Raw genomic sequence first — 27,677 nt, forward strand, 5'->3', positions numbered from 1 at the left:
GGGTCATACAACGTATGATAAGATACACCTGGTTGATACAAAAGTGATAATTACTTTATTGAGTATAACAACACAATAGTTGTTATTCCGAAATAATTTAAGTTACACAATTTTAATTATTTGCAAATGTGTAGGGATAATTTAGAAATTTTATATAATACTATATTTGATATTGTACTAGTTTAAAAAATAAATAAATCGAGTTTGTATTTTAAGGACCTATAGTAATATTTAATTGACGAAACCAATTCTTCGCAGCTCGGTGAGGCCCAATAGCACATTTCGTTAACGGGTGATACTCGTAAAATAGTTGTTCCATATATTGGGGACCGTCGACGAGTCCAACTCGGCGCGCGTCCTGGTACATGGTAGGTTGTAACAACCTACAAACATTTCGCCGATCTATCGAGGTTGTTGTTGCGAGAAGCATAATTGAGTGCGCAGCGCGGTCCAGTAACGCATCGCGCTACAATAGCACTATGCACTTGCTAGTATGTAGTATTTGAATGGAAATCTGGGCTTTTAATACATATTATAGGCTGTATATTGTTCGTTCACAAAGAAAACAACAATTTCAAGAAAACAACAATTTTATTTATTATCAATTAAAGCAGACAAAAATATATTTCATATATATATAACTAGCACGAACTTTAGATCAGATATCTTAGGGGACTTGGAGTAGCAAGAGATTGACTAAAAGGTATATAACTTTTACAAAGATACGTCGAGAAGAATCCAGGGTGATACAGGATCGGAGAGTGCAGACCAAAAGTTTACGCACCCACCTTTGCCTCCTGAGTTCTTGGTTGGGTAGAAATTTATGCAAACTTGGTCGTTTATACTCCAAGTCCCTTTCTTAAAAGAAGTAGTATTAACTATGTCTAGAGTTAGCTTCGTTCAATAATAACAATATCAATATAATCAATATCAATACCAGATAAACCTACCGAATAAATTATTAAATATCAATTAATTCATTCCGATAAAAAATTTTATAGATTTAGATATTTAACTTATCTAAAAACATTACAACAAATGTTTAAAAAGCGCCCAAAATCGATTTGAAAGATTTTCTGTCTATAGTACAATCATGATAGTAATAGTAAGTGTGTGCCGCTGCAATTAGATTTGATTACTGCAATTTAAAATTGTTTGGAGTCCAAGTATCTTTTAAGTCAGCTGCCTGTGCTTGTATTAATAGTGCTTTGGTTCTCAGTTTTATCAAGCTAATGGACGTTTCTAAGCAATTGCTTGAAGTTAAAATTCAAGCAAAAAAGAACTGAATGGATTGCTCTTGTTGTGGCAGTAAATTTGTTAGGCTGTAGAGTTTTGTTGGAGAGCAGACCGGGCGCTTTACTAGGTCAGTGATGTTTTGGGGATGGAAGTTTAATTTTTTGCTTTACTGAGGAGTAAAGGAAACAGTCTATTAATACGTGATTTTCGTCCTCAATAGGCTTGAGCCCTTTGCTAAAAAGCAGTAAGTGCTCCAACGTTCTTCTCTTAGTACACTGTATATACAAGGGGGGGGGGGGGGGGGGGGGGGGTTCGTATCTGTCCCTTTCGACGTAGAGGTTGTGCTGTGGCAGCTGATATGTGATACGAAACCTTGTCAAGCTTTTTCAAACATCAGCTATTTTGATCATTCGTAGATGTGCCTCTGGTTCAAAATCATGTTTAATTGGATAACAGAATTTAAGTTTTGGCGAGGAGGTATTCACGAATTCTTCCCTCATGTTATGACTGATTTGGGCGGAGAGCTTAGATTTTGAGGAAGATGAGTGGTGAAACTTGTATTTGGTGAGAATCAACACATTCATTTTTCGAGGGTGTCTATCCTTATAGCTAGACAATTACCATTGCTTAAATTATCTGTATACTGTTCGAAACATTTTTGGTCAGGTAGATTTGCTTACGTAAATTTTGTAGATATTTTACTGTACTATTTTATATTGTATACAATTTTACGGACGAAATGATCCCAGGGGGGACTCCTAACCCACCGCTTCGGCTGGTAGTTGATTCACCGATCACAAGCAAGAGCCACTTTGGTCTACTTGCTGTGAGGTGTCTCAGCTACATGGGTTGGGGGTCCCCCCCCCCCCCTTTTTTTTGTTTTTGTAAAAATCAACACATCTGTGCAATATTTCCTCGAGTTTTCAAAATGTGTGCCATTTTTATAACTTCTAATCCATTGTATTGGTTTATTCATTTTTCGAGGGTGTCTATCCTTATAGCTAGACAATTACCATTGCTGGAATTATCTGTATACTGTTCAAAACGTTTTCATATCTCCTCGGTTGTATGAAGATGGGTCCTACCAAAAGATCAACATCTTCTTGTGGTACTCCTTTAGTACATCAATGTAGTGTACTGTTAACATAGTACTATACTACAATATGCATGTACAGGGAGTTCCCAATTTTCAGCTGAGAATGCTCAATTCAATATATACATGAAACTCTGCTACTTTGGCCAATCAGGTTAGGTACCTAAGTGGACATTCCAACACCACTCACCAGTGCGCCGGGTCAGTGTTGGACTGCCTTAGGATGTGTTCAATGAAACAATAAGTTTTGAATGAATGAAATACCTGACAATCTACACTCCTATAAAAATTAAAAAAGCATGAGTAACTCGTAGTGATTTATGATTTCTAAAAACTTTAAATTAAACTTGGCGCTCACAGGTCCTCATGATCATGTGATCGCCGCATGAGGTTCTGTAAATGCGCAGGGCACCTTCGAGCTTATATTATTCACCTTACTGAGGCAGTCAACCAACGCGCAGCTTTATTTTTATGATATGATATGTTTTGATTGTTATTAATACGGGTATCGGCCTTACAAAATGACATGAAAAAGGAGATGGCTCTGAAATGCACAAAAATGAGTTTTGTTCATGTTTTATTATCCAGATAGGTAGTTCAACAAGTATATTTTTCTTCCCGGGGGTTGATTTCATTAAATAACCGTAAATTTTGCGATAAAAATTGTCATCTTTGAAATCTTCCAAAAAAACATGCCTTACAAAATGACAATTTCGTTACAGCTGTCATTTTTTAACAGCAGCCTATAGAAATTTGATTTCACCTAGGACAGTTAGATAAATATAATATATTGAAGATTAGAATAGCTTTTACAGGAAAAAGGATGGTTGGAAAAAGTTGGGCAACTTTGCGTGAGATTGTGCCTTACAAAATGACAACCCAAAACGGCATCACTCCAAATCCGATTTGGGAAAAAGTTTCATTATTCTTTCACGTGTCTTACTGTTAGATATATATGTTGTTTATATTATACCAGTTCTGTTTTTACCAGAATATATTAAAAAAGGAACATTTTTTATACTTTGAAAAAATTGAAAAAATGTCATTTTGTGAGGCGTAAAAATCATTTTTTGTTTTCATACTTGAACACAGTATTTGGTTCTATTTGATATGTTCTATGCCTGGATAGATCACTTTTCAGTGTTTAGTTAACGTTTGACATGTATTACTCTCTGCTTTCACAAAATAGAAGCTTTATTTCGTTGAGTTTTGAAATATTTTTAAAACGTTTTGATATCAGAGCTGCACTTTTGTAATGCTTACTTGATTGTTAACTGTCAGATTATGATTATATTTAACTCCTTCTTGTATTGACTGTTTCTGATCCATTTTAGATGATGAAAGTAATTCAATCTGAAACACTGTCATTTTGTAAGGCTTTCGGTGTCATTTTGTGAGGCATTTTTATCAAAATTGATGATCAAACGAACACATATAGGCTCATCATAAGCTTACTGGGTTTTAGAATACCAATGATTAGACAAGGTGCATCCAATATAAATATGCCATCTTTGTATCATAAAATAAAACTGTCATTTTGTGAGGCATAACACTGTCATTTTGTGAGGCTAGGTCGTTTTTTTGTCATTTTTCCTACCAAAGTCACTAAATCAGTTTTTTTATTTAACCAGAGTAGTCTTTGATTGACATAAGTCATGGTAGTACCTGGTTTCCTGGGGTTAAATTCAAAACTTTGGTCTCCATTCTGGTTAACAGTTAGGCGGGGCAATGACTGAACAGCAAAAACGTCCAAATTTATGTAAGAAATATAGATTTTATGTCATTATCATTCCTTGGGAAGTGTTAATTAATGCTTTTTCTTTCATACAGTAAAAGGAATAGGGTTCAATGTATAGGGAACCTAAGCTACAGCATGGTCTATGTCGACTGTCATTTTGTGAGGCCTGTCATTTTGTAAGGCCGATACCCGTAAATACCAAAATTTAAATTTGTTTTCCTAAAAAAAATTTGTTTTCCTTTTCAATGAAACAATAAGTTTTATTTTACATTCCTTTCATAAATAAAATAAGAGCTTAAACCACGAATTAGTTAACTAGAAGTAAACTTGAGGAAATATTCTTTAGTGGTTGTATATAATTATTTAAAAAACTTTATTTGTTAGATCCCAAAGAAGCCCCATCCTCTGCTTTATCTCAGTAGCAGCATGAGCCCTGGTTTCCTGCCATATTGAAGGTACAGGTACGGTAGTGGATTGAGGGTACCAAGATCTTCCCTGTTGAGACACTTCTTCAAGATACCGACATCCCTCTTTTGGATATGTGCCAAGGGTCGACACTCAACATTGTAGTTCCTTGATGATTCTCTAATGTAGAATTATTATTATTATTATTCTAATGTAGCTATGATTATTGTTCATGATTGAAAACTTGATAAACCGGATAAAACTATTGTTAAAAAAAGTAAAGGAAAGTGGAGCAAAATGTATTCGACATTACATTATCACACATCTATGCAAAGTAGCATCAAACTATAACATGATAAAAAGTCAAATACAATCAAATACAATTTGAATAAATATTACCTTGTATACATTATAATTGAAATGAAATAAAATACAGTATGTTTATCCTGCTTACATCAACACTCAAAATTAAAATAAAGATTGCCGATGTCGAAGAAGCCTTACAACATACTCAAAAAACTAGGTACTCAATTTGTGAATGTGATAGTAAAAAATGTAAGAACCAAAGTACTTTATTTGACATAAAAATTGTATCACACATGCGCTGCTTATCACTCATTATTATATATCACTCACTTTAATATCTTATTCTCACAAAAAAAATTACCACTTCACTTCTGATATAATAATGTTTATTTTTGTCTACTTTGGCTACTTTGGCTATCTGTTGACGAATAGCTTGATCTTCAGGTGATCGATCTGGAGAAATGAAAACAGGTTTATGATCTTGACACAGTCTCAGTTTTCAGATATTTACAAATATCTGATGAACGGTACTAGAATTACCTAGCGAACTTATAGTCTATCCAGTTTATCTAGCCCTTTCTCTGTCACTTACTTAACAACAGTAGAACTGTTACATACAGTTTTGCCTCAGTATGTGGACTACAATATTGGGTACAATTTGGCTGTGCCTTCTTTGTTCATTATTTGAACCAGTAGTTTTCTATCATTGTGGCATCTAAAACAAATCTTTTTAAATCTACATTTTTCTAATCTTCAACCCTTGAATAGAATGGAACTGAAAGTTATCATGTGAGTTTATCAAGATAGAATGGAAACATACGACCGGCAAGATGGGAAAAATGGAAAACATTATCGGGCACCTGTACAACAGGGACAGTAAGAGACCTATACCCTACAACCATCGCAAGCAAATAATAGCCAAGTCCCGGAACTGCAGCTACCTGACTGAGAGATGTATCGAAGTGCCCAACACTTACAATAAGATATTTGCTTCTGTTTGGGTGGACACTGACCATGTGGTTGTGGGCACCAAATGTAATCGTGTAAGTGTAAACATTCAACAAAACGATACATTCCTCTAACTAACACAGCACACTGCTGAACTTAAATAATTGCATTGACTGACAATACATCAGAATTTCATATTGCTTCAGCAAGTTTTTATTGTCTAGAACTGCCTGTTCTTCTAACTTATACTACTTATAATTCTGTTATAACTATCGATGATTTCAGTTGTTAGAAATTAATGTGCAGAATGGATCAAAACGAGAGATACCATTAATGAGATCACCTTACCCGCGGGAAGTACCAGACCAGACTGCCGGGATACACGCTATCGCTCTCAACCCCAGCAAATCCTTCATGGCTACTGGAGGTCAAAATGTCAACGATTTAGCACTGTACTCCCTGCCAGATTATCAGCCGTACGCTGTCGGAGAGTTTCACCAAAGCTGGCTCTTCGGAATATCGTGGATCAACGACTTCATGCTTTGTACTGGTTAGTGTTGTCTTTATTTGTCCAGCAAGTAAAACTGTAAAACCCTGATTTAACGTGGCCATTTCCTTTCCTCCTTTCCTCCAAACATACTTAATAAAAAACAAACCGATTTACTGGGACTGTTTCCCTTTCCCCAAACTCTGCAGTAAATCGGGTTTAACTGTCGAAAGATCAGCCTCACACATCTACAGATGAATTTTAGCTTTCGACAATGAAAAGTAGTAGTAATAAAGTTGTGCAGCTCATAAATGACTTAGCTAAAAGGTGGATGTTCCGTTTGCGGTTTGTGAATGCATGTTAATTTAAGTGCATTATTTCTTTAACAACCGGACACTACACGGACATCCAAGGAAAATGACCTGTGTAGTAATTTGGTCGCATTCCAAATGTTTTCCTCCAATCACCAATATTGAAGTAACTGTGACCAAGATCTGCTCTTTTGATTAGATAATTGTAAGATAATTGTCTTGCTGTTTTGAAGCTAGTTACAGACAAGGAAACACAGGATGTATTTTAAGCAGAATTCGATTTAGTGATCCTATAAATAGAGAAATAGGGTAAATAGTGAAATTGGTGGTGTGCGATGGGCGCGTTTTCATTTCCAATAATATACTCGCATTGTATGGTTCAACTATGAGGTGTTTCTATCATATAAACTGCAATAATACACTACATTATTTAATGTATGATCCAGGAAACATATGCTGGCGTCATTCGCACTAAATACATTTAATATGCGATGTTGACTCGCCAAGATTTAGAGTCAAGTATATAAAAAGTTTTGAATAAAATGTATTTAAAAGATTCCCTTCTAACCAGGTGCACGGGATGGTAACGTGTGTTTGTGGACCATATTCGACGTTGATGGCTTCTCAACATATGAAGAAGAATGTGGAATGTACCGGAAAACACCTATCGAGATACTGAGAACTGAGGGTATTATCCGGATACGAGATACACACTACAATCCCACCTGTGAGGTAACTATTTGTTATTATACAAGTTTAACTTGTACGAATTAAGAATGAAGTAGAAATGAGAAATATGTATGGCATGTTGTGGTGGACAAAATTATGATGAAAATTTGGTATACATACCCATTTGTGGAAGCACTAAAACTGCCATATTTTAGGTTAGAGTACTGAATATTTGCGGGTGATAAGTCTCATTGTACATTATGTTTCTGGTGTAGGTATCATGTTGTACAACGTTAATTTAAAGAGTGTACCAGTGGCCCGTTATTATGCACTTCTGTCTTCTATTCAATATTATAATTTGTGGCGCAACAACGTCCTGGCCATGGTATAATGACGCTATTCAGGGTTAAATCAGGGTTTATTATTGACTTTAATTGAATGAGCCCGAAATATAACAACACATGTTGAGATATTAAACAAAGGAAAATAGCTCTGCACTATAAATAGTTGTGCCTAGAGTGTTTCAATAACATTAGATCTGTCTGGATTATTACACTCGTGTACTGTAGTGAGCACATTCAGGTCAATTAGTTAAGTATATAGTTTCATGTACAGTGTACAGTGTACACACTGCTTACGTCACGTGCGCTGTCACGTGCGCTGGAGATCTATTTTTAGTCCTACTCAGCTGCTCTTCCTGCAATTGTAGGTCGGCTAAGTGGTTCCAGGTTTCAACGTGATTTATTAACTTAGTATAAGGTCATATTGCAAATCTAATTTGAACACATGTTTCAAATATGATATACATGGTTTGACTGTTGACTGTTGAGTTGATTATTTGCAACTTAAGTGCATGCTATCAGCGAAATTCATGGAATTTTCCAGAAGCTTCCTTGCGTGATAGTATAATAGCATATTGAAGCCGTTTAAATCTATGATTGGACATGCAGAATACATTGAAACTAGTTATTAAAGATCGAGACTATCATCATATTATGGCTAGGATTATTATATCGCATATATTGTACTTTTTAATCATGTTTATATGATTAAAATACAAGTACAATCATTGGGAGCTAATCAAAGAATTTAATTGACACTGTGGTGAACAGTTTGCGAAAATTCCTGGTTATAAATTCCGCCTTAACGGCAAGTTGATGGTGGACAACTCCAGGTCAAATTTCGCCACAGTGACGTGTACAGTTATAATTGAACTACATTGGCATATGCCACGTGGAATGTAACGCATAAATTCCATTTTTAGAGATTGGGGACTATAGGATATGGAGCTGGTAAATACGACGCTAAAGTCTGTTTTGTGGACATCAGGCAACCGGTAATAACTTAATTAATTATTTAATTGGGCTGTGACCTGAGATTTCACATCTATGTAATCCTACCACCCTCTTATCTTTTTCTTGATGTGATCCGTCTCTTATCGCGAATACGATCACCTATTTGGAAAATCACCCATTTGGAAAATATAAACTGATAAATCTGAGATCCGCCATCATTGTACTTATTAAGGAGACTTTTTCAGCTGCAGAAAAGAGTGATAACATTGCCTCAAAAGGAGGAGAATATAGTGATATCAGGACATGACAGCAGCCCTCTATTTGCTGTTGGCAGCCTCTCCCATCTCATGCTTATCGATGATCGAGATCCCAATACAACCGATATTACTTCAGTTAAAATCCTCGAACCCGCTCAAGGCATTAGGTATGTTATATCTTTGAAAGTATTGGTATTTAACTTCGCCTTCTTTTCAAGAATTTGGTGTAGTTTATGATAGAATGGAATGTGTGGAATACCAACTAAATGTAATTTTGCAGGTCGTTATCGTTTCAAGGAGACATCATTACAATAGGGGCATGTAAAACCAGCCTTATGTTCTACGACGTCAGAAATCGAAAATATGTAACCGATCACGACGAAAATCCAGTCAAACGAAAACTCAAGCAGGGATATGTTGTAAGTTCTTTTGGTATCATTGCTTTGTTGATAGAGTTGTGTTTATATCATTTAATTGTGTTAATAAAATTGGTGTGACTGGGTCATGACTCATGGGTGATAAACTTCAGTGAGACAGCGTTATCAAGGTCTCGGTGTTATGAAAATAATTTGAATGCTTGTGTAACGTAACACGCGAACTGTCTAACTGCGTCAAAAATGCACTCCTGTGAACATCTACTGTATTATTTTTGGAAAATTTAGTGCGCGGCTCAGGTCAGATGACATTTGTTTACGTCTTGTTTACGTCTTTCCAAAGCCTACATACCTATTAATAGAACACGCATTGTTCACTAGTATATCTGTTGCAAATTTTGTATGATGAAACATACGCTGCAACTTCATTGGTAGGCTGAATGGCATCACTTATGTGGTCGAATCAGTTATTGTGTGGTCGAATCAGTTCAAATGGATAAACATTTTATCAAGCCCATGGCAGCTAACAAAGTAAACAAATCAGTTTTATTACCAATAACTTCAGAGTCTAAACTTTATAATGTTTCAGGCAGAAAATATGGACTGGCACATGCACCGCTACTCATTTTACCCTCCCTCAACATCAGATGTCATCAGCATTATGACTCACTGCTACGATGATTCGGGACTCCGACTTTTCGCAGCCGGAGGTCCATTACCTTTAGAACTTATCGGTAACTACGCCTCGATCTGGGAGTAGACTGTATTTACTGAATACATAGTGAACTGTGATATTCCATTCGCAATTACCGGCCCTTGGTTCTACGGTCCTAGTATCTAACTTGAGTTTGTCCATGCATTTTAGTTCGGAATTTGGATGTACCGGTTCTAAATTGGTCCAGTATTATCTGGTGTTAAGAGGCGAAAATAAGAATTTGGCAAACAGGTGAGTCTGAAAAAAGCCGGCAACGCTTTTGTCCGGACAACTTAAGACCGATAAAGTGTAAGCGTACAAAATTGAACGGAGAAAAAGTTTCATAGTTCAGTTTTAGTCAAGTGTCAGACCTTAATTAATGATTCGGTTTTTCTATAAATTTGGGAAATTTTTTGATGCTCTTTACGGCTTGTAACTAATTATGTAAACCTACATTTGGGATTTTAATAAACTAGATGTTTTGGCGGTGGAACACTGCTTCAGTGCTGGTACCTTCGGGTCGACCTGTTCATTGATAATATAATCATCTGGGTAGTTGGTACAATTCTTAAAACCCACGTTTAGAATGACCTGTAAAACCTAGGTTAAACTGCAACAGGATTATAACGTGATAGAGAACTTGTGGGCGATTTTGTAACTGAAAAGAAAGTCGAAATGTACGACGTTCAGTAAAGCGCGTGTATACTCTCAAGATATTGGATATTGATAACAATAATATGGAGAATGGAGATGAACCTAGCAGTGGAAAAAAAGAGTAAACGAATTTGTTCAGGTTACCTTTATTTTGGTTTTGAAGGAAATCTAAGAAGGAGCCTATCACAAATACACATTGGTCTAATATCAAGATATGCGGTAGTTTTCACTCAATCAATTCAGCAAGCACGTTAGAGGAGAACTTGCTGTTTAGAGTTCTGTGTATTTCCAGTTGAAGTCTGCGTATTTTGAAAACCTGCCTGAAACAATATCTTGCGAGCTGGAATAAGAGACCGATTCGCTTGAAGAAGAATTTGGTGGCTCTTGATGTCAGTTCTCAATTTTATGTACCATTTGTGCAGCTTTTCTTCCGTTATGTTAGTTGGTTTTAAGTATAGTAATCATTGAGTATCTGCTTCAGGAATCAACTAGTAGATGGTAAACCAAATGCGACTTTTTAGTGTACGATATTTTGTATTGAAGAGCGTGATTTGATGATGTTTTCTCAGGGTCGTCAAATGATTCTGATTAAAGACCGGGCAAATGATATATTTATTTGGATTCTTACTGTTTTTCGATTCTTAATAAACATAAAATACCCAACACATTAAATTATGATATGAAAGTGTTTTATTTTTGGGTAGGTATAAACTTGTACAATTTTATTTATACACAGTTCAAGAATTGTTGTGTGTAACAAAACATTTTCCCAAATATAACTTATCGCCTTATTGTTTGTCAGCTTGAATTTGAGCGATATTTAATCCTTGTTAATATCATTATTTCTATATGTTTCTTCAGTGAATGTTACAAATTGTATCGAATAACAGAAGTTTCATTTTTCACTGATGAAAGGTTCGAAAAATCGGGCTAAAATCTGCTTAATCCGAAAACAAAATCAGTCGAATGGGAATAGGATTTATCATTTATTGTGTATTATATATTGGGCAAACTGTCACCTAGATGTAACCCTGTTAAGGTCCTTAATAATGCGCGGCTTATATGTAAATTACATGTATTTGTAAGCCGCGCATTGACGCATTGTTTGTTGTTAAGGACTTTGAAATCTTGTTAATATAATAAGGACCTAATTACAGGGTTACATATTGGTGACAGTAACGATCAACAATTGACAATGGAACTTGCGTCATGCTTGAAATAAAAATGCCGAACAGATGTAAAGGGCCCTTACACTGGTGTGCCCACCTACGAGTGAAATTGAAACGTAGCGCGCCTGAAACGTCGCGCGCCTGAAACGTCGCGCGCCTGAAAGCATGACAATGTCAGCTGCGCCGAAAGCTTTCATAAGGTTTCAGTAATCGCGTCTGCGGCAAATTAGAAAATTTTTAAAAATTTGCCAGTATTTGTCACAATTTGGCGGGACTGGAATATGATGCATTGGTTCGGTTAAAAAACCACCAGATATAATGATAACAAGATTAACGGTGACTGAAATATGGCGAAAACTTGTTTAGCCCACAGCTATTGAAAATGTCGAGTTTACGAAGCTTGATGACTTAATGATAACACAATTCTTTTAGGCAGATAAAGATATTAAATCAAATACGTGAAAACATAGCACAGTATGATAAATAAATGAACATTATTCTTAGTTTATTCCTTTTGTGTGAATAAGATCACCGTAGCAGACAGCAGTTCACGCAACATTGGCCGTGTGGACTGCTTGTCACTTGCGGAGGACATTTAAAAAACACGTTCTAGAAAAGTACACGTGTTAGTCAAAACAATACATGCACGTATTACAAAAATAATTACAAGTGTTAAATTACCAATTCTTAAAAATACACGTGTTACAAATACAAATACACGTGTAACAAAATACTGAGCACATATCAGGCCATATATTTGCTTAAATTTGAAGTGAGTTAAGTTTTAGAACCCTTTAAAAGCAACTCTAAAACTCAATTTCTTACCAGTTCTGAAGGATTGGGAGCTAAAAACGATGAAGTATCGTTGATCAGGAGCTCATTTATCAGTTTTATAAAAACGCCAATAGCAAAATGCGAAGATATTTTTTTTATAGGGTCGCCCAGGAGAAAAAAAAATTCTTTGTACTTCCAAAGTATACATCCTTTTTTTTTCGCAAGTATTTCGAGAAATGTCCATGCTTGTTATGTATGCAGTTTCATTGACCTAAAACAAATGAAGGAATTAAAGTGAATTAATCTGGCGGTTTGAGTTTTCCTTTATGCTGATAAAGAGCTGATTAGTGGTCCTAAGAATGGACGCCATAACTTATCTCTGGATCTCAATTCGGTTGACTAATTAAAAATAATAATGCAATCTTTGTCCTTGTCCTCTCCCGCAGAAACCAAAAGATGGTTTAGGAGAATCGTCGAGGACAAGCCCGGCGTCCGAAGAGCTTCCGAAGAGGCTTTTTTCAATCAGTATCCAGCCTTGAAATGAACAGTTTTCACAGACGATCTGCATAAAATTCAATTAATATAAGCTGGACCTGTTCTTATGATAAATTAATTAAAAATAAACATGTATCCCCACTTGGAAACGATGTCACAGACAACACAGCCACACAATTTAACGTTAAAAATTTTTCATTAAATAACCCAAATTCGCTTTTGCCCAAATTCGATGAAATTTCAATATTTTTTAATGAGACTAACTCTATGTGAAAGATATAACTCAGTGTTTGTTGAATATAGTGGATACTAAGTAAAAAGACCTCCATGAACAAAATTGGGAAAATTGCACATAATATCTCGGTTCGGAATACTAGCCAAAATGACTTCATTAAAATTGAAATAACTCCATCAGTTTTCAATATTTTTTCAAGAACTTTTTTGAATCGATTAAGAATTGCATTTCAAGCTTATTTTGGGCAACAATTTTTGATGTAGGCCTCCAAGGAGATAGGGATATATTAAAGTATATTGTAGGTATATTAAAGTATATCCCCGGGTCAAAATCGGGAAAAATCCTACATTTTAATATACTTTAGTATGGTTGCCCCCACCCCCCCCCCCCCCCCCCCCCCCCCCCCAAATAATTATTACCTATTTAATTCGCGTTTTTGACACCACTTGGGAGTCTAAATTTTGGGCACTAAAATTCTTATTCCTTGGCCAATTTTTATTTTTCATGCTGATTTGAAGGCCACTAAAGCATTTGACCCACTCAACAAAAGTTTCAGTTGTATATCTTTTACGGTTTTTGCGGAAAGTCGCGTTAAAGTTGATGCCGTGGTGTCAGTAAAATGGGACGGATCCATCCATCGATATATACATATATATATCGTCTCGCTTTATATATAGTAAGATAATGGACGATAGTTTAGTCAAACTAAACTGGTTATCTGAGACATAATAATTTCGCAATGAAAGCTCCGATTATAAGATTACAAGAATGCCTCTGTAGTTAACTCGCCAGTCCAAACGCTCCTATTCTGGACTAAAAATGTCTTCCATGAGAGCTAAATACCTCCTCTACTGCAGACTGAACAGCTCTATTCAAAAAGTATCACTCCTCCAGATGAATAGTCCTCAATGCCAGCTCGTTGCTTTTAGCCATTATTAGCAGATCAACACAGGTTATTACCTCCTCAGACCTTAACAAGCTTGGATGATAATTTAGTGAAACTCAACTGATGATCTTAAACATCATTCTTTCTCAATGAATATTAATATTCGTTCATATAAGCTGACATTGAGGACTATTCATCTGGAGAAATGACACGTTTTGAAGAGAGCTATTTAGTCTGCAGTAGATTGAGTATATCTCCTGTTAAATACTGTTCACGACGCCTAAACACTATTGTCTTAATACTTATAAGCAAAATAACCCTCGATCCTCATGGAGCTACTAATTCGCTTGTTTAATACAGCGTACACGCTAATTTAATACCAGCTGATCAGTTATATTGATTATTCATGTAAATGTTGTTAAAGATGATTTGTCCTTTCTATTCGCTTGTATGCTTTATATCGGCCATAATATCTTTAATAAACGGCCATAATATCTTTAATAAACCGGTTCAAGCAGCTAATGCGTTTTCACTCAGAAATATTATTTAGGAAAGAAGCATCCTGTAATATAATGTCCGACGTAAAGGATGTAGCCATGAAATCTTTTTCCACCTCCGCTTGTGATTCCTCAAGGTCCCACTTATGGACTAAACAGGATTACCTTCTAGCCTCGCTGGCAGTGCTGATAAATATTGGTGATGGTGTTGAAGCTTTTCTCCCTGGAGTCATTACTCAGACAGTATCATGTGAACTTGGTCTATCGGACTTTCAAGAAGGAATCCTAGCTGTGATTATGTTTCTGTTTTGGGCAATCGCAACTATGATTTCAGTCCCGATTTCAAAAAAATTAGGAGAAAGATTTACAATGCTCTTGTCACTATCTGTCCATTGGCTTTGCTATCTTATGTGCAGTGGTTCCCAACTATTACACCCTCCTCCTCTCTAGAGCTTTGATCGGTATCTGCGTTGGATTGAACTTTTGTGCAATCGGGATATCCCTCGCCAAGCTCGTTTCTTCTAAAGAAGTTCATACTCAAAGCTGTTTTCTTTCAACACTTGGTTTCGCAGTTGGAGGAACTTGGGTGTCGTTACTAGGATGGATGATTCTAGACATCGTGAACTGGAGAGTCTTCGTTCTGCTGACTTCTATCCCACTTTTTGTTCCTCCAATCATCATTATTCACTTGTTTCTCAATGAAAAGCCCGATGGAGTAGAAGAAGGAGATAACGAGTCTGTGGTAGAGATTTATACTGTTCCAACCGAATCTGACGGACTCGTCGACAAAATGCCACAAAATATCCCGAATTCTAATTATACCATAAGAGTCTTCAAAGCAAGTCTATTTCTTTTCTCCAGCATGTGCTCTGGGTTCGGATGCATTATTCTTGTTCCGTGGTTGATGAGAAGCTATAAGAAAGATCTTGTTCACGATACCGAAAATGGAAATTGCGAGGAAGTGGTGCAAGGTGACGATTTCCTGATTCTAGCGGCAGTAACTGGTGCAACCAACCTCGTAGGGCGACCACTAGGGTATTTTCTATGGAGTCGTGTAAAGTTCTTGACCCTGCAATCTACAATCACAGCCATGATGGCTCTGAGTTACGGTTTTGTACTGGCAAAACCTGGTATCGTAGCTTCAGTGATCCTTCTCGGATTGGCAAAATTATGTTACTCTATACAGTCTACAGAAACTAGAATACTTTTATATGATTACGACTACTACGGAAATTCTGGATTTGAGTTGGGAAGTGCTGTGACTTTAGCCTCAGGAGTGATTGGAGCCGTGGTGGGCACATCTCTAGCTGCATTCCTCGATCCTTTTGCTGCAATATTGATCACCTTAGTGATAGTGGGCGTCGAGCTCGTCGTCATCTGCGTCTTAAGGAGATAAAGGAACGATTTTAATAATTATTATGGGACATATTCAAATATTGGTTATATATAACTAGTAGTTATAGTCGTAGCTTCTTTATTATTATCATAACAATAATTGTACCTTATTATGGTAACAATTTGGTGGTACCTTTTAAATGTTTTCAACTAGTAATTATCTATAATACTATATTTTAAACTTGACAAAATCTCCCCAGCAACCGGGAAAATTGACCAAAAAATGACCCTTCTTTGTAGTCAATTTCAGCTCGTAAATGGTGTTAGAACCAAAAATTCAAATTGTCGAAACATTCTGACCAAACTGTCAAAAAAAAAGGATCAAAATTGTCAAAAAAACATCTTTCAAAAAATAGTGAATTTTGAGAAAAAGAAAATAGTAAATCGGGGCGCGGTAAATCGGGGTTTTACTGTACATTGTATTTAAATACAGTCGACTGGGACATGTTTCATATTGTAGACCCTTCCTTAGTCCTGAATTAAACAGTTTTTGTTTTTATCAGTTTTTTAGACTTAGGTCACCAAATTAGACTTAGATGTTATCGTTATTTATCAAGGTCAATTGTAATTGGGTGAATTGTAGTAACCATAGTAACGTCTGAAGATTGATGGAGAGTCCGGTTCACAAACATATGGATTATTTGACGCCCTGAGCCGAGCAAGAAATTCCTTCGTGAGTCTACAGTAACCGTGGTTATCCCAGCAACTGTAGATTTCATTTTCTAGTAACCGTATTTATTTTAACTGTGGTGACATGAGCATTGTTATTGTGCCGTATGTTATGTAGTGATGCACATTTCGTGTTTAGTTTTATTATCAATTATTAAACACTTGGATGAATTTTGTATAAACTATAATTATAAATAATAAACTTTACGTGTCCTCAGCTATATTAATTTAGTTTTTATAATCATATTTAAATTCTTTTCCGCTTATTGTTTTCAACCTGTATCACCAGGCAGCTGAAATTGATATCTGAAGTAAGGTAAACATTTTATTTGGCGAAGGCTCAACGAAGACCGGAAGATCCGGCGAAAACCCGGCGATTTCGACAAATACGCTTATAATAGGGATAATACGTGATAAGGTAAACGTTTTACTTTTGCCTACTGATAGTGCCGCGCACTTTTGCTCTGAGCCGTGCACTATTGCTCTGAGCCACGAACCATTGCTCTGAGCCACGAACCATTGCTCAGAGCCACGAACTATTGCCCTGAGCCTCGAACTATTGCTCTGAGCCGAGAACTGTTGCAGGTTGCTCTGAGCCACGAACTATTGCTCTCAGCCACGAACTATTGCTCTCAGCCACGAACTATTGCTCTCAGCCACGAACTATTGCTCTCAGCCACGAACTATTGCTCTGAACCACGAACTTACGAACTATTGCTCTGAGCCACGAACTGTTGCTCTGAGCCACGAACTATTGCTCTGAGCCACGAACTGTTGCTCTGAGCCACGAACTACTGCTCTGAGCCGCGAACTATTGCTCTGAGCCGTGCATTATTGCTCTGAGCCGTGCATTATTGCTCTGAGCCGTGCATTATTGCTCTGAGCCAGGAAGACTCTTATTTACCTACCTTCTGCTTTCTGGTAGTTTTCACACGTCCCACAAGGACACTGGGTAAACACATCTCCTTCACAACACGTGCTATCTTTTTCTAGCTCACTCCCATTGCACCCAGCTCCACTCCCATCATTCTTTTCCTTGTTCGTCTAGCAGCAATAACCTCCGTTAAAGTAAGCATAAGGATGGGTTATTGTGCATCGATTCGGTTGCCTATGTATTTGCTGGTTGTTGACACAGTTCCCTCCTGTACACTGGATAAAACTGTTTCCTTCACAACACGTGCTATCTTTTTCTAGCTCACTCCCATCGCACCCTGCTCCGCTTACACCATTATTTTCCTTGTTCGTCTTACAGCAATAGCCTCCGTAATAGTATGCGTATGGATAACACCCGGGACATTCGTTGGTGATGGCTTCCCTCTTCGCAAAATGGTTTCGCTCTTGAACAGCCCAGATGGAGACTGCTTTTGGTGTCATCTCTTCAGGTATCTCGACAGCACTCTCTTGAGAAATATGTAGCTGAAACAGGAAGACGAGTATTATCTTCATGTTCAGCTTCATTTTAGGAACATCCAACTGAGGCCGAGGCCCTTTTGACGTAGTCATATCTGTAGAATGGTGTTAGTCAGATTTATTTTTTATCTTGTCAATTTTAGGCAAAGCTATTTCATTTGGAAAACTCTTGCTTGGCTTATTCATACATAACAGTTAACAAGGTGTCCAATGGGGATATAAGAACGACAAATAAACATCCGATGCAGGTCCGGTGACCACTTATATCAGAACATAAAAATACCTTCTGCTCTGGTAATAAGCACCAAAAGATGGCACATAATGTTTTTCTCTCCGATCGCGATTTTAATAAATTTGGTACAAAAAATTGTCTAAAAATGTAAATAACATAATTTCACCGTGAAATTTGCTGTTTTCCACTTTTAAATCTGTAAAGCTGTAACTTCTATAGTATCAGTTGGTTTTTAAATGATTATTATTGTATTGGGTCGTTATGAGCTTGGTGACTGTTGCTTGTTGGTTGTTAGAGGTGCGACGTGTAGAGTGTAGAGTGTAGAGGTAATGGAGGTCAAAAAGAATAAACAAATAAGGGGGGGGGGGGGGGGGGGGGGGCCAACCATATTAAAGTATATTAAAGTATATCCCCGGGTCAAAGTTGGAAAAAAACCTACATTTTAATATACTTTAATATGGTTGGCCCCCCCCCCCCCCCCCCCCCCCCCCCCCCCAAATAAGGCCGTGCTTAGTGCTTACTGTTTTACTTGTACTTCGACGCAAAATTGAATATCATATGTCATGACTTAAAAACTACCTAATTATATTCTTATTTTTTACTTTTTTGTGGACAATAAGGTGGTTCACCGCTGTTTAGACCAGAGTTGGGGGGGGGGGGGCAACCATATTAAAGTATATTAAAGTATATCCCCGGGTCAAAATCGGGAAAAATCCTACATTTTAATATACTTTAATATACCTACAATTAGAAGATTTCTATTCTTCGTTAAGATTTACATGATGAACTATATTTTTCACTCATATTTGCTGTTTGCAAGATAAGCCTGTTTTAGGACTAGTACATGAATTTCCATCCAGATTGGTCAAAAGTTGGCTGAGCTATGAGCTTTAAAAAATATGCCCATATTTGGGCATACGCTTTTGCCCAAATTCGCTTTTGACCAAATTCGATAAAATTTCAATATTTTTTAATGAGACTAACTCTATGTGAAAGATATAACTCAGTGTTTGTTGAATATAGTGGATACTAAGTAAAAAGACCTCCATGAACAAAATTGGGAAAATTGCACATAATATCTCGGTTCGGAATACTAGCCAAAATGACTTCATTAAAATTGAAATAACTCCATCAGTTTTCAATATTTTTTCAAGAACTTTTTGGAATAGATTAATAATTGCATTTCAAGCTTATTTTGGGCAACAATTTTTGAAGTAGGCCTCCAAGGAGATAGGGATATATTAAAGTATATTAAAGTATATCCCCGGGTCAAAATCGGGAAAAATCCTACATTTTAATATACTTTAATATGGTTGCCCCCCCCCCCCCCCCAACCCTTTATGATGAGAAATACTTCTCGTTTGAATTTGATACCTCACAATACGATACCTCTTTCATTTTACGGAGAGTTCAGATTTATTATAAAGTCCGTTTCCTTCAGTGTGCCGTTGGAGTTGGCATCCCCACTGCCAAAACAAAGCCTCCTACGCATGCGTAAGTATTGTACATAATCTTCCCTAATCTTGCATTGTGCAACTTTAATTTCACTTCGTCGATTTTTAAATTTGTAGATTGATCAGATCAACTTGAGTGTCTCCCAAATTTTATTTTTTGTCTCTAAAATTTAACTAGCTCCTCTCACAGCCGGTGAACAGAAAAGAGATAACACCTGCAGTAATTGTAACGTGCAGAACAAACGCTTCCTGAAAATCGTGAAACCTACTCCCGCTCTTTTCCCAGAGATTTTAGATGAGATAAGAAATTTCCTATTGGACTATTTGATGACATGACCAATTAGTCTTGTGTTGGGGTTTAAGACTGTTAAATATTTTGTATTGTAATTGTGTTTTGCCAATTTTTGTTTTTAGTTGCGATATTTTTAACGACATGCTATGCAGATAAATTCAGGGGATAACCCATTATATTGCAGCATTAACTGTATTATTGTTTTTATTCAATAGCTACGACTATTTGCATTGGCATGAATTATCAGATTAACTTATATTCGGAGTTTGGACTAAAGTCAAAATCACTCGTGCTACAATCGTGACTGAAATTAGAATTTAATTGGTATGAATCTCTTTTATATCAAAAGGTTTTGAAAATCAGGTAAACTCTTGCTAACAATTGTATTTTAAATTTTCGTCCTTTGGGCCATTACTTATTACTTATGTTTACTGGGACGTCATTTTTGGGAGGACAGTTTCGGTAAATTCCTATGAACTATTTGTGTATATAATGTTAGTGTTTTAGATCATAGATATCTATTTTAGATATTTGCTTTATCTCTATCATCTACTTGCTACTATGGTGCCAGAATCTGAATGAGTTAAACTTAAAGCTTCTTGTGCGATGAGGTCAGAGGTAGAATTTGATAAAAATTTGACAAGTGCTTTCGTTATACTTTTAAAGTAATTGCAGTGTTGGTATCAAAACTGATTTTAATAACATTAACAGGAAGATCACGGGCAACCCTGAAATGTTTTTGCCATAACACACAAGTTTGAATATAATATTAATTGTCATCTCCGAAGTTAAATATTGTTGTTTGTTGTTGAGTCCTCACGACCTAATTAGTTGTCTAATTTGTTGGAACTGAAAATGTATTTGTTGAATCAGAATTTAAGCTGCTTGATTATGATTAACAGTGCAGGCGCGGCGCTCTTTTCATGCAGTGTGAGAAGCAAGCTAGGTAAGATCATGGTTCCTAGCGACATGTAGTCAGATCCCTCGAGCACGCACAGTGCTTTATATTATAGTGTTTGGTTGATACACGTAACTTTCTATACCACTTTTTGCGCGCGAAAAGAGGTACACAACGTGGAAAAACACTAAGACGGCCCCGCCCCAGGCTAGTTATTGGTTGTAGCGCGATTTGTACATTGTAGGTTAATAACCTACCAAGACGCGCGCCGAGTTGGACTCGTTGACGGTCTAATATTTGAAATAAATATTTTACGAGTATCACCTGTTCAAACGCGCGCGATGCGCTACTTCATACTTTTGACTTTGCCGCGCATCCAACAATCCTTTACTTCTCGCAACAGCCATTCGTTAGATCGGCGATGCGCTACTGCGGCCTCGCCGAGCTATGAAGAATATATTTGTATCACGTGGTGACCCCCACTGTCGCTTCACTATTAGTAGAGTTGACGAGTTGTAGAATTTTTCACCTGTAGAGTTTCTACGATACAGGATTCACATAGCCATGTGTATACACGTACTGCGTGACGCGCTTGTTTCACAACAAGCGGTCGCGCGCTACTGCAAGCGAGAGGGCTCTGGTTAGAGCAAGATACAGGAGGAGCCGCGCACTCGTGCGCGGCGGGTCATACAACGTATGATCATACAACGTATGATACACCTGGTTGATACAAAAGTGATAATTACTTTATTGAGTATAATAACACAATAGTTGTTATTCCGAAATAATTTAAGTTACACAATTTTAATTATTTGCAAATGTGTAGGGATAATTTAGAAATTTTATATAATACTATATTTGATATTGTACTAGTTTAAAAAATAAATAATCGAGTTTGTATTTTAAGGACCTATAGTAATATTTAATTGACGAAACCAATTCTTCGCAGCTCGGTGAGGCCCAATAGCACATTTCGTTAACGGGTGATACTCGTAAAATATTTGTTCCATATATTGGGGACCGTCGACAAGTCCAACTCGGCGCGCGTCCTGGTACATGGTAGGTTGTAACAACCTACAAACATTTCGCCGATCTATCGAGGTTGTTGTTGCGAGAAGCATAATTGAGTGCGCAGCGCGGTCCAGTAACGCATCGCGCTACAATAGCACTATGCACTTGCTAGTATGTAGTATTTGAATGGAAATCTGGGCTTTTAATACATATTATAGGCTGTATATTGTTCGTTCACAAAGAAAACAACAATTTCAAGAAAACAACAATTTTATTTAGTATCAATTAAAGCAGACAAAAATATATTTCATATATATATAACTAGCACGAACTTTAGATCAGATATCTTAGGGGACTTGGAATAGCAAGAGATTGACTAAAAGGTATATAACTTTTACAATGATACGTCGAGAAGAATCCAGGGTGATACAGGATCGGAGAGTGCAGACCAAAAGTTTACGCACCCACCTTTGCCTCCTGAGTTCTTGGTTGGGTAGAAATTTATGCAAACTTGGTCGTTTATACTCCAAGTCCCTTTCTTAAAAGAAGTAGTATTAACTATGTCTAGAGTTAGCTTCGTTCAATAATAACAATATCAATATAATCAATATCAATACCAGATAAACCTACCGAATAAATTATTAAATATCAGAGCTATTAGAAACTGCTGGCTGTAAAGATGTTACCACTGAACCTCTCCTCATTCCTGTCAACGGGAGAGAACTTCCTGCAGGGGCCAACAAAGCAGATGGAGCTAGATTAGATGTTAGTGCTAGGAGTGTATGGAACCCATTGGAAAGGGCATTTTTAGATGTAAGAGTATTTCATGCTCAAGCTCCTTCCAATAAGGCTCTTGGATCTCCAACCACTATGTACAATAGCCACGAGAGACAGAAAAAGAATTTATACAATAAAAGGATTGTAGAAGTGGAACATGGGACGTTTACACCGATAGTCCTATCAACCACTGGGGGTATGGGAAGGGAAGCTAATAAGTTCTTCAAGAAATTAGCGGATAAACTTTCTAGGAAATCAGGCCAACGATATAGTGAGGCAATGACATTTATTAGGAAGAGAGTAAGATTTGACCTTTTGAGAACAACAGTCATAGCTCTTAGAGGAGAGAGAGGGTTAAAAAGTAGTAGTGCAGTAAAAATAGCAGAATTAGATATAAATTTGGAGCCAGTTCTTTAAACTGGCTTACTTATACTACTTAAAGGGTGTTTATTTAGTTTTCTATTGAATTTATATTGAATTTTTATATAGGGTAATTGTTATATTATGTGTATATTGTTTGAATCTTACTCTCTTTTTTTAAATATCAATTAATTCATTCCGATAAAAAATTTTATAGATTTAGATATTTAACTTATCTAAAAACATTACAACAAATGTTTAAAAAGCGCCCAAAATCGATTTGAAAGATTTTCTGTCTATAGTACAATCATGATAGTAATAGTAAGTGTGTGCCGCTGCAATTAGATTTGATTACTGCAATTTAAAATTGTTTGGAGTCCAAGTATCTTTTAAGTCAGCTGCCTGTGCTTGTATTAATAGTGCTTTGGTTCTCAGTTTTATCAAGCTAATGGACGTTTCTAAGCAATTGCCTCATATGACGATGTGCCTCTATTTTTACTTAAGCAAGCTGTACCACACATAGTTGAGCCACTGACCCATATTGTCAATTTGAGCCTTAATACAGGTGTTGTACCAACACTTTGTAAAAAAGCTAGAGTAACTCCCATCCATAAGGCAGGAATGAAAGATGATCCTAATAATTACAGGCCAATATCCATCCTTCCACTTGTAGGAAAACTTATAGAATACTTTGTCGGCAAGCAACTCACTGATTACATGGAAGAGAACAAACTTTTCATCCGGCATCAATATGGCTTTCGGAAAAATCACTCCACAACTTATTTGATGTACGATCTGATGGACGAAATATATATGAGTAAATCTAAGTCTTATAAACCAGGAATCATCTTTCTTGATCTTAAGAAGGCCTTTGACACAGTGAATCATGAAATATTGCTTCAAAAATTGGCATATTATGGAATTGGTGGCATTGCTTTAACCTGGTTTAAGAACTTCTTATCTTGTAGATATCAATGCACTAGGATCAATGGCAAACTAAGTTCATTTTTAGAAGTTCTGAGTGGTGTACCACAAGGAAGCATCATTGGGCCTATATTATTTAGTATCTTCATAAATGACATCATTTATGCCTGTAACCTATCTAAGCCCTTTCTATTTGCAGATGATGGTGCACTATTCTTTGATCAAACCTGCAGAAGCACATTTATAAACATGAAAATAGAACTTATGACAATCTTTAAATGGCTCAGTGTAAATAAATTATCACTCAATGAAAAGAAGACTGAATTCCTATTGTTTGATTCTGTTGATCAACATGATGAATTAACCATTGAATGTAATGAGGTAACTTTCACAATCAAGGAGTGCAAAGAGACAAAATATCTTGGCCTCATTCTAGATAGTAAATTAAACTTCAAAAGCCATGTAGATTATATTATTAAGATGGTCATGAAGAGAATTGGTGCCATGTATAGAAGTAAAGCACTGCTACCCATTAAATATAGGAAAATGTTTGCCAATGCACTCATGTTGCCACAATTCGATTATTTAGACACGATCTATTGTAGAGCTGGCAAGACAAAACTTGCTGAACTTGACACTCTGTACAAAAAGGTAGCCAAAATAGCTCTCAACGTTCCACAAACAGAGAGCAGCCTTAATGTTTATAGAGACATGAAATGGTTACCACTCCATCTTAGACGGCAACTCCATCTGTCAAATTATATGTTTAGAATCATCCATGACAATTGTCCTACAAACTTTATGAACAAATTTAGTTACATATCAGGAGGTAGTAGGAGCGGCGAAAGCTGCAACCTATATGTTAATAGATCAACATCACATGAAAACTTTCAATACTTGGGGGCAAAATGTTGGAATAATGTTCCAACAGATCTACGAAATCTGCCCGATGTTAAAAGCTTTAGTGATTCGTATAAGAAACAGTTACTCTCATCTATAACAACAGACCCTAATTATACCGTCGACAATTCATATGACAAATTTTACACTGCAATCATAGTCGACGATAACTAAGTATCTTCTAATTCTTTTAAATCTGAGGCATATATAATTGATGTATCGAAAGGATTTTCCCTTTTTTACCACCTTACCATTTTGATTGATTTTGCACATGACTGACATGTTTTAACTGGAGAAAGGGTTCGCACAGTGGTAGTTTTATAAACCACTTTTAATTTATTGACCTATTATACCTAGTTGTAGTTTTATAGACCACATTTAATTTATTTACTTATTATACTAAGTATTTATTTTTGGTGACTGTATCACCCAGTTTTAACATTTGATAATTGTACAGTTTATTGACGACACATTGACTGAATGTTATTTTATATTCTAATTTATATTCTAGATATTTTATTTATTTTTCAACAGACGACAACTTCCTGTTTTTTCTTCTATATTAGTTACTCATATCTCTTTTACAGACTTTTTTACAAGGACATTGACAGATGATACTCACATTAGGCATTCATTATTGCATCTAAATTATTTCACTTGCATTAGGTTTAGAAATTTATTCTCTGGTTAACAGATTTCAAATGTTTAATTAATTTGTAGTATGACAGTAAGGTATATAAGAAGTTATTTAATTTTGCTTGGGCTATTATATTGACTATTGAGGTTTAATGATGATATGGAATTTGAATTCTATATAAATTTACACTATGTGGTTGGGGCATTTTGCATAGTAAATATGGTTACTACTCCTATATATCATATTATTTGATTGGTATTCGATTTCTGATTATTTCTCTAGGAATATGATTATTATATCTCAATTTGGCTTTAGGTAGGGTGCCCCGCTAAAAGAACTGGATTCTTCCAGGAAGCATCCCGTGCACAGACCTTGGTCTACATATATAATATTAAATGATTAACCATTCATTCTGTATGTGCACGAAAATTTATTTCAATCAATTGCTTGAAGTTAAAATTCAAGCAAAAAAGAACTGAATGGATCGCTCTTGCTGTGGCAGTAAATTTGTTAGGCTCTAGAGTTTTGTTGGAGAGCAGACCGGGCGCTTTACTAGGTCAGTGATGTTTTGGGGATGGAAGTTTAATTTTTTGCTTTACTGAGGAGTAAAGGAAACAGTCTATTAATACGTGATTTTCGTCCTCAATAGGCTTGAGCCCTTTGCTAAAAAGCAGTAAGTGCTCCAACGTTCTTCTCTTAGTACACTGTATATACAAGGGGGGGTTTCGTATCTGTCCCTTTCGACGTAGAGGTTGTGCTGTGGCAGCTGATATGTGATACGAAACCTTGTCAAGCTTTTTCAAACATCAGCTATTTTGATCATTCGTAGATGTGCCTCTGGTTCAAAATCATGTTTAATTGGATAACAGAATTTAAGTTTTGGCGAGGAGGTATTCACGAATTCTTCCCTCATGTTATGACTGATTTGGGCGGAGAGCTTAGATTTTGAGGAAGATGAGTGGTGAAACTTGTATTTGGTGAGAATCAACACATTCATTTTTCGAGGGTGTCTATCCTTATAGCTAGACAATTACCATTGCTAAAATTATCTGTATACTGTTCGAAACATTTTTGGTCAGGTAGATTTGCTTACGTAAATTTTGTAGATATTTTACTGTACTATTTTATATTGTATACAATTTTACGGACGAAATGATCCCAGGGGGGACTCCTAACCCACCGCTTCGGCTGGTAGTTGATTCACCGATCACAAGCAAGAGCCCCCCCCCTTTTTTTTGTTTTTGTAAAAATCAACACATCTGTGCAATATTTCCTCGAGTTTTCAAAATGTGTGCCATTTTTATAACTTCTAATCCATTGTATTGGTTTATTCATTTTTCGAGGGTGTCTATCCTTATAGCTAGACAATTACCATTGCTGGAATTATCTGTATACTGTTCAAAACGTTTTCATATCTCCTCGGTTGACTCAGTCGAATGATCAGGGGACCTTGATTTAGGGTTGTATTGACACACGTTGTAGACCTGCTGCACACAAGTGTGCAGCTGTATCGTGGCTTTTGCCACGATAGTGAAACGACAATGGGGTTCACGACGTGATACAAGGGTTGTATGAAGATGGGTCCTACCAAAAGATCAACATCTTCTTGTGGTACTCCTTTAGTACATCAATGTAGTGTACTGTTAACATAGTACTATACTACAATATGCATGTACAGGGAGTTCCCAATTTTCAGCTGAGAATGCTCAATTCAATATATACATGAAACTCTGCTACTTTGGCCGATCAGGTTAGGTACCTAAGTGGACATTCCAACACCACTCACCAGTGCGCCGGGTCCGTGTTGGACTGCCTTAGGATGTGTTCAATGAAACAATAAGTTTTGAATGAATGAAATACCTGACAATCTACACTCCTATAAAAATTAAAAAAGCATGAGTAACTCGTAGTGATGTATGATTTCTAAAAACTTTAAATTAAACTTGGCGCTCACAGGTCCTCATGATCATGTGATCGCCGCATGAGGTTCTGTAAATGCGCAGGGCACCTTCGAGCTTATATTATTCACCTTACTGAGGCAGTCAACCAACGCGCGGCTTTATTTTTATGATATGATATGTTTTGATTGTTATTAATAAATACCAAAATTTAAATTTGTTTTCCTAAAAAAAATTTGTTTTCCTTTTCAATGAAACAATAAGTTTTATTTTACATTCCTTTCATAAATAAAATAA

General features: G+C 36.4%; 2 protein-coding genes across 2 annotated transcripts in view; both read left to right on the forward strand.

Annotated features, from left to right (window-relative positions):
• Positions 1-20,848, forward strand: part of LOC134826534 (kinesin-like protein KIF23) — a 50,328-nt gene extending 29,480 nt beyond the window's left edge. The window contains exons 18-19 of the mRNA XM_063838927.1: positions 19,671-19,723; positions 19,874-20,848. Of these exons, the coding sequence (XP_063694997.1) occupies positions 19,671-19,723; positions 19,874-19,880 (60 nt within the window). The 3' untranslated portion in view covers positions 19,881-20,848. The remainder of the gene's footprint in view (positions 1-19,670; positions 19,724-19,873) is intronic.
• LOC134826539 (DDB1- and CUL4-associated factor 12-like) lies at positions 5,373-11,348 on the forward strand. The gene is made up of 7 exons (XM_063838934.1): positions 5,373-5,821; positions 6,012-6,276; positions 7,096-7,256; positions 8,458-8,529; positions 8,734-8,912; positions 9,026-9,164; positions 9,709-11,348. The coding sequence occupies exons 1-7, from the start codon at positions 5,609-5,611 to the stop codon at positions 9,877-9,879; spliced, it is 1,200 nt and encodes a 399-aa protein (XP_063695004.1). The 5' UTR covers positions 5,373-5,608; the 3' UTR covers positions 9,880-11,348.
• Positions 20,849-27,677: the final 6,829 nt, after the last annotated feature.

This window comes from Bolinopsis microptera, chromosome 2 (genome assembly GCF_026151205.1).
Source record: "Bolinopsis microptera isolate Bmic1 chromosome 2, MBARI_Bmic_1.0, whole genome shotgun sequence".
NCBI lineage: Eukaryota > Metazoa > Ctenophora > Tentaculata > Lobata > Bolinopsidae > Bolinopsis > Bolinopsis microptera.